At 44.3% G+C, this 8,379-nt stretch overlaps 1 protein-coding gene across 6 annotated transcripts; it reads right to left on the bottom strand.

The window, feature by feature from the left end:
- Positions 1 to 966: 966 nt before the first annotated feature.
- Positions 967 to 7,876, bottom strand: LOC116958481 (uncharacterized). Of its 6 annotated transcripts, none has more exons than XM_076058699.1 (3): positions 7,772 to 7,876; positions 5,914 to 5,999; positions 967 to 3,612 (listed from the first exon to the last, which is right to left on the bottom strand). In XM_076058699.1, the coding sequence occupies exon 3, from the start codon at positions 3,582 to 3,584 to the stop codon at positions 2,001 to 2,003; it is 1,584 nt and encodes a 527-aa protein (XP_075914814.1). In that variant the 5' UTR covers positions 3,585 to 3,612; positions 5,914 to 5,999; positions 7,772 to 7,876; the 3' UTR covers positions 967 to 2,000. The 6 variants fall into 6 exon arrangements, with proteins under 6 accessions (XP_075914814.1, XP_075914816.1, XP_075914818.1 ...); XM_076058701.1 differs by having other exon boundaries at positions 5,914 to 5,981; positions 7,772 to 7,872; XM_076058703.1 differs by having other exon boundaries at positions 5,914 to 5,940; positions 7,772 to 7,865.
- Between the last annotated feature and the right edge of the window lie 503 nt (positions 7,877 to 8,379).

Genomic DNA, 8,379 nt, shown 5'->3' on the forward strand with positions numbered 1-8,379 from the left:
CCTGCTGACAGATGTACCCAGCCCACAGCTCCACAGATACCAGCCGCTCCTCCTGTGCAGGTTCGGCTACGTACAGTGCGAAATAAGTTCCAGATACACACAGAGACTCACACAGAGACCCACAGATTAGCATGGTTGGCTACGTATGGTGCGAAATATGTTCAACGTACACACAGAGCCTCGGAGCAAGCTTGAGTCGCGTGCAGTTGTGGGCCGTGAAAGTTGAACGGGCGCATGTTGCTACTGACAGTAGTTGAATACTGTTGGAAAGACGCTGATAGAGACAGACACAAAGACTGACGAGAGGTGGACAGACACAGACAAGAGGAACACAGAAAGATACAGAGACGACAGAGACACAGTCAGCGAGAGACACAGAAGAGAACAGAGACACAGACAGACAGAGAGATGTTGAATCGAACAAACTTAACTCGCTCCATTGAAAGAGATTCCTCAATCTTTGCCCATCCCCGGAATGAAGTCGTTCTAGTTTCTATTTCATTGTGTGTGGTGTGTACGTGTAAGCAATGTGGGACATCGATGTACACGGATATGAACAAGATCAGCAGACAAGACGTCTTTCATTTATCGGTCTCTCTGCAAAACAAAAGATTTTTTACGCAAAATATAAATCCCATGGCCTTCTGCGAGTCCATAATTACTGCAGCATTTATTCAGGGCAAGCCAACTATGAACCAGTTTTGGTGTACAATTTATGTTTAAAAATACGTGCACAACTTCCAGTCGTTTTCATGCAGGGGGCGCTGCAAACCTACGCACCCCCTGCATGAACGACGGAGGCGCAGGGACAGACGTTCGATCTGCAGACGGCGGTCTTCTCGCACGGCCAGCTCTGTGTTGCCTCATCTCGATCCCGCGATCCCAACCAGGTGAAAGTCCGCATCGAACCGAACCCCCGGCAAGGCCATCTACTTAATGACGAGAGAAAATTCACACTAAATATCGTTTTCAATTAATAAGCTTTTAATGAAGAAATACAATTATCGAATTCAAAACATGATACAATTCAAAGTTCTTTCATTTCAAACTTCAAAACGGAGCATCGGGTGCAGGTTACTTCCAAAACACACACTTTGTCTTAACATCACTTATTTAATGTTTGACCCTTATAGACAAAATGTTACATTAACGCACACAATCAGACAAGTATTCATTATAAATTGACAGGCATATTAACAAAATTTAATTGCTGCACTGAAATATACTGCATCAGGTTACATCGTACTAACAAGAAGCTATTTTAAAACATACGCACCATCTGCTGAACAGTGTTTGTACATTTTTGAATTAAAGCTTTCATGACTGCAGGGGTTCATATTCTTGGTTGTTTCGGTAAAGTCACGTAAAAAGGAAAAAAAATATTTAAAACATTAAACATTTTCCTGCTGTGGTTTTCACACCTGATTGCTTGTGTTGCAGTCGAAACGTCGTCAGAATTTTAAAGTTTTATATTTTATTGTTTCCCTTCTACATGACTTTACCGAAAGTTTATGTACAACATACTATTGCGCCATTCAAAACGAGTAGGCCATTGCATGCTGGCGTCTGGGTCAAAATTGATCAAATTCTAAACATTACCTATAAACTCCACAACTGAGATGCCACATCAACCATCGCCCCCTACTGACAGGCTCTTGTCCACATGCAGGCCGGTGCAGGGCCACCACCTTGTGCCACACAGGGGCAGCTGCTACTTGGGGAGGCTCTTCGAGATTTTGAGACGAGATACGATACAAAACTCCAAATTGCCAGAGGCGATTAAGCAAGCACCATATAAATGGAATTATTAGAACATAGTGAATGCTTGGGAGCTTATTGGTTCTCGCTCCTGGTTAGAGATCTACCCAACCCACAGGTCCACAAGAACTGGCCGCTCTTACCCTGCAGGTTGAACCTAGGAATTGAGTGTTCAACTTCACATTCATATCATTAAAGGCCTGTGACAAAGGTGCATCTATTGCAGCGACATCGTCTCTCGCTTACACATCTACCGGGTCTCCATTTGACTTTGTATTGTCTCGGAGGAAGTCCACCCAAACCTCCACTTCCACAAACTGCTGGGAGTTGCCTCGCTCTGCCTCACAGTCAGAATTCTCCTCCTGCTTCACGTTGCCTCCATCGATGTGAAGGTCCGACTTTGGAGTTGAATCTTCATCTTCACATTTTACCTTCACTTCTTCGCTCTTCACCATCACTTCTTCACATTTCACCTTCACCTCTTCATATTTCACCTCGATACCTTTAAAAGTGTCCAAGCTGGGATTTTCTTCCGGTTCTTGTTTCATGAGGGATGGGCTCATTGCGGCACTTTGACTTTCACAAGCTGATTTCAGACTCCACTCCTTGTGGATCTTCTGATGCTTGCGAGTTCTCTGGTGTACATGAAGATTTGATGAACGTGCAAACGCCTTCCCACACACACTGCACTTGAAGGGTTTCTCTCCCGTATGTGTTCTCTGGTGTTCTACAAGAGCAGATGACTGTGCACACGCCTTCCAACACACACTGCACTTGAAGGGTTTCTCTCCCGTGTGTGTTCTCCAGTGTGTTACAAGAGCAGATGAAACTGAAAACGCCTTCCCACACACACTGCACTTGAAGGGTTTCTCTCCTGTGTGTGTTCTCTGGTGTATTTGAAGATTTGATGAAACTGAACACGCCTGCCCACACACACTGCACTTGAAGGGTTTCTCTCCTGTGTGAGTTCTCTGGTGTTTTATAAGAGGAGATGAATCTGAAAACGCCTTCCCACACACACTGCACTTGAAGGGTTTCTCTCCTGTGTGAGTTCTCTGGTGTTTTATAAGAGAAGATGACTGTGCACACGCCTTCCCACACACACTGCACTTGAAGGGTTTCTCTCCCGTGTGTGTTCTCCGGTGTGCTACAAGAGCAGATGAAACTGAAAACGCCTTCCCACACACACTGCACTTGAAGGGTTTCTCTCCTGTGTGTGTTCTCTGGTGCATTTGAAGATTTGATGAAACTGAAAACGCCTTCCCACACACACTGCACTTGAAGGGTTTCTCTCCTGTGTGAGTTCTCTGGTGTTTATTAAGAGGAGATGAATGTGAAAACGCCATCCCACACACACTGCACTTGAAGGGTTTCTCTCCTGTGTGAGTTCTCTGGTGTGTTACAAGAGTAGATGACTGTGCAAACGCCTTTCCACACACACTGCACTTGAAGGGTTTCTCTCCCGTGTGTGTTCTCCGGTGTGCTACAAGAGAAGATGGATCTGAAAACGCCTTCCCACACACACTGCACTTGAAGGGTTTCTCTCCTGTGTGTGTTCTCTGGTGTATTTGAAGATTTGATGAAACTGAAAACGCCTTCCCACACACACTGCACTTGAAGGGTTTCTCTTCCGTGTGTGTTTTCTGGTGTTTTTTAAGAGCAGATGAACGTGCAAACGCCTTCCCACACACACTGCACTTGAAGGGTTTCTCTCCAGTGTGTATTCTCTGGGGCCGTGTCAAATCTCCAGTACGATCCGTGCTGTTTGCACGCCGGTCGCATTGTTGCCTTTTTGCACCGAGCCGCGCCGAGTGCCTTTGCTCCATCAGACAAATTCTGCAGAGGAAGCGACAGCTGCAGACAGAAAAAGAATATCCACACCATCTACACGTCAGTTTCGATGCACAGAGGAATGCATATATACAGTAACACATGACTTACATGTCTATACTTATTCATATATTCATGTTATAGTGAAAAAGTGTCCCAAATTCATCACACGGGCTGTTATAGCACACAATGAGAGGGCCGAATGTCATAAACGTGCCTGGAAGCCCTAGTATCTTCACAATGAATGTTAACCCAAAACTCCGAGCACACAATTTCGGCTATCTGGCTTCAAAAGGAATATTTATGACAGCTAAATTCAGCTGACATAGCAAAGGGTGTTGAAAATAATACTATTTGTTTTATGCAGAAATGCATAAATTAATGTTCAATCGCAACTTAGAGGTGTGAAGCCAGGCACAGATGTCCTTGAATGCTGGGATGAACAGTTCCGACTTCAGCTGCACGTGTGCTGTAATAACTTCCTGACTCCATTCTTACAAAGAGTTCCAGAGAAAAACAAAAATAAACTACTGTTTTGATATAACCTCCGTGCTCAATAGAGTTAATAGACCTTACTGCAAATACAAACTTGACCCTGTCACACACTCAGAGGTGGAGCCAGGATTTTCAGGTAGGAGGGTCAACCCCTTCAGCAATGAAAAATGATAGGAGTTGTTAGTAAGGAGTTGTTAGTAAGGAGTTGTTAGTAAGGAGTTGTTAAGTAAGGAGTTGTTACTAAGGACTTGTCCTATGCTTTTTATTCGACGCGTGTGATCGTCATCGCGCTCGCTGAAGGTGTTTGCCATCAGGGAAGTCGTGTACTGTATACGCAACTGTGCACAATTCTGCGACTCGCTTGTAACTGCTTTGCCGTTTCTTATTGCCAATTATGGACTCGGACTGTTGTCCTGTCATAGAGTCCCTGGCACGTAATAATATGCCACACGGTGGCAGTGGGGGGGGGGGGTCGCAAAATGCCGATTTATCTATATATATAAAAGGGAAATGTGTGAATTTGTGTCTGTTTGAAATGTTCAGCATACTTCCCAACATGCTACACACTTGAAATTTGGAATGTGGGTAGGTTCCATACTGTACGAAATGTAAAAAGTATAAAAATAGACTTTTGTATTTTGGGGGGAGGGGGTGGGGAAAATGACCATGGAGTGTGTGACGTCAACCCGCACCTGAGTTAAGCATTCTGCAAAGCTTAGAGCTGTTAACAGCGTGCCGGGAGATTTTAGGTGGCGTTTTGCTCCTGCTCGATGAAGCCATTCGCTTCTCGGAGTTTCAATACATATCCGTGCGAAGAATGGGTACAACGGCTATCTTAAATATAAAGCAGAAATAGCATATGTTTGTTTGTGTGAAGCACCAAAAACTCTCCAACGCTGAACTCTGGCGTCATGAAAATTTCACAGCTTATGCTGTCTGGAATTTCTAAGTGAACGCAACTATTTTCTGCTCGCCACGTCATTCCCTTCCGGCGTGGCCAAAATCGACCTTACGTAGAAGTGGATTAAGGTTAAATTTCCTTGAGTGAAAACATCCGATTTAGGGAACTTGATTTGTTTCGGCTTTTTTCTTTCTTGCAAGCATCAAAAAATTTCAGGGGTTTCCAGTGAAAGATAAGGGAATATGAAATTTATCCAAGACTAGAATCCAAGTCCCGGACGAAGCCGAGTAGTGAAGCTAGTTACTAATAAACCCCAATGATCCGATTGAAATTAGGGATTTCAATCGGACCGTTGGGGGGGTACGTGCCACCCCACCCCCACTGGCTCCACCACTGTCACACACTGGCATGGTTCACAGGTGGTGGTGTGTCCAGACCCACGCCTGGCCACCTTCACCTGCTTAGTATTAATGGTTCCTCACTCCACCAAGTAATTCAATGAGGATCAATAAACACAGCCGAGGCTGCGTGTCTCTCTCTCTCCCCGTGGTCGCGTGTATTTCCTTCCCGATCCCCGGGTTTCCTCTCCATATGTAGAGTGAACACCGCCACGCGTCTAGAGTGAACACCGCCACGCGTCTAGAGTGAACACCGCCACGCGTCTAGAGTGAACACCGCCACGCGTCTAGAGTGAACACCGCCACGCGTCTAGAGTGAACACCGCCACGCATCTAGAGTGAACACCGCCACGCATCTAGAGTGAACACCGCCAGGCGTCTAGAGTGAACACCGCCACGTGTCCAGAGTGAACACCGCCACGCGTCCAGAGTGAACACCGCCACGCGTCCAGAGTGAACACCGCCATGCGTCTAGAGTGAACACCGCCACGCGTCTAGAGTGAACACCACCACACTGTTGACAAGCCCCACCTTGTTGTTATTGTGGGCAGGTCGCTTCTGAAAACAAGAACGGTACAGCAGCTCAACGCGGGCGTGGCCTGGTAAAAAATAAAAACCTGGATATTTAAAACAAAACAAAGTTACAAAGTAGCGAGCCAGGTGAAGAGAAATTAAAACTTAAGCAAGATACTCTCGGTAAAGTCACGTAGAAAAAAGTAAATTAATTAAATAATACTTTCAGTTTCATTTATTTGGTATAGCCCTGTGAGCCATTTGGCTCTTGATTCGGGTGCAACCGCAACAAACAAAAACAGCTTAAAGGCCGTGGTCTGAGCTTGGCTCTGTTTCACTTCAGCGCAGTCTTCGAGACAGTCTGGTCCCTTCACCTTTTGAAGGCCGCTTGTGTTGTGGCCGAAACGTCGTGATTTTTGTTGTTTTATTTTTTACCTACGTGACTTTACCAAATAGAACCAAAGAGTATAAAAAACAAAAACATTAACAAGAAAACATCTTAAAGTGACTATGTGACTGTGCAAACAAAGAATCCAGGAAAAAACAGCAAAATATTCCACAAAAAGCACCGTACACCAACGCTGCGTGCATATAGCATACGACGCTTCGATTGCAACACAAGCAATCATCATCATCAGGTACAAGGGAAAGAGAGAACAAGCCTAGTAAACTTAGAAACGTAATGCAATACAACAGAGAGTCGGCTAACATAACAGTCAACACCCCACCTGGTTGATTACGTTCTTCCAAAGATTGCTCAATTTGAGAGACAAAACACAGACACGGAGACACATAGACAGAGATAACACAGAGAGAGATACACACATAGGCACACAGAGAAACAACTCCTCTGTGTCGAGGCCTTAAATAGAGAGAGAGGGGGGGTAGAGAAATCAGCAAGTCAATGCAAGGCCGTAGCCATGGAGTCAACATTGGGGGGGGACCAAATCTTCCAGGGGGTCTGGGAACCCCCCCCCCCCCAGAAAAAAAATGTAAATTTGAAAACTTATTTCCTGCATAAAATATTTTAAAATTTTCACTAACACATGGGATGGAATTTTTTTTATTTGATACAATAATGTCTAAGAGTGTATTGTATTACATTGCTCTGTTTTTAATTTTTTACCTTTTCTTGTTTCACAGTATCTAATGGCAGAGATTAGGAATTCATAAAGTACAACGCAATCATATAAACAGAAATCTATTCATTGTTATATGAAGACAAGTCCAGATTTTGTGGCCAAGGTTTAGCAAGTTGTTTTTATTAACATAGCAGAGCAACTATTATTTAGAAAACATATTTTTATAGCAATATTATATATTATATATTGCTATAGCAATATATTTGGGGGGGGGGGACATTTTGAGCATATTTGATTGAGGGGGATGTGTGTCCCCCAATATATATTATAATTATTATAATATATTATAATTATAATAATATATTATAATTACGGCCTTGTGTCAATGAGAGATTTGGAACTTTGGTAACTGCAGTAAATAATAATAACACGAGCACACACACACAGAGAGAAAGCACACTTAATCAATCAAACTGAGTACAATTAGGAAATGTAATGCAACACAGAGAGTCGGTCAACACACAAGTAACGCATAGCCTGGTTGATTACTTTCTTACAAAGATTGCTCAACTAAGCAAGATAATTGAAGCAAACGCGATCAGGCGAGGGCAGGAGGCAATATCCCACGTGGCTAGGCCCCACGCTGTAAAGTTCCAACCTGGACATCGCTTCCATGCTCGCTGCTACTCAATTGACATCCCTACGAGAGAGATAGCGAGGCTCTACCTCGGTAAACAACAACAACCACCACCACAACAACAACCACCACCACAACCGCGATGAGAATTTCTCACCTCGAATTTCAGTGCACGGGCGGAACAGCAGCTTCCTGTTATCTCGTGACGTCACACGGCAGCAGGAGGTGACATGACGTCACTTGTGGGGAACGATAACACTCCCCTCCCACAATGAGCGGATCTTAACTTAAATTATATTTTGATTAAAAGCTTTCGTGACTGCAGTAATTCATATTCTTAGCTCTTTCGGTAAAGTCGCGTTGAAGGGAAACAATAAAATAATAAAATATATATGTATTGTTTTATATATATTTTATTATTACCCTTTAAATAAATTATGTTAATGAGCCCGTCCCATACGTGGAGTGATGGGGAGCGGGTGCGGAACATGTCGCAATAAACGCGAAGGCTTTCACGAATATATTATGTTAATGAACGGGCAGTCACCGGGCGTAGCTTTGCCCAAATAAGGATTGGCACCGGAACAGAAATCGGCCGCGGCCGAACATAGGTGACGTCACGCTCAATAGAGCGGTGGTCGGGGGTGGGCGACATTACGTCACTAGCGAGGCACACCGCCTCCTGGCGTTTGACGCCGATGAGGTCACGCTGAGCGGTGACGTCAGAGAGCGGGGTCAGAGTTCAAGTTTGTTGACAGAAGGGGA

Source organism: Petromyzon marinus (assembly GCF_048934315.1).
Source record: "Petromyzon marinus isolate PM22_M1 ecotype Great Lakes invasive population chromosome 78 unlocalized genomic scaffold, UKy_Petmar_22M1.pri1.0 chr78_unloc.1, whole genome shotgun sequence".
In the NCBI taxonomy this organism is placed as follows: Eukaryota; Metazoa; Chordata; class Hyperoartia; order Petromyzontiformes; family Petromyzontidae; genus Petromyzon; species Petromyzon marinus.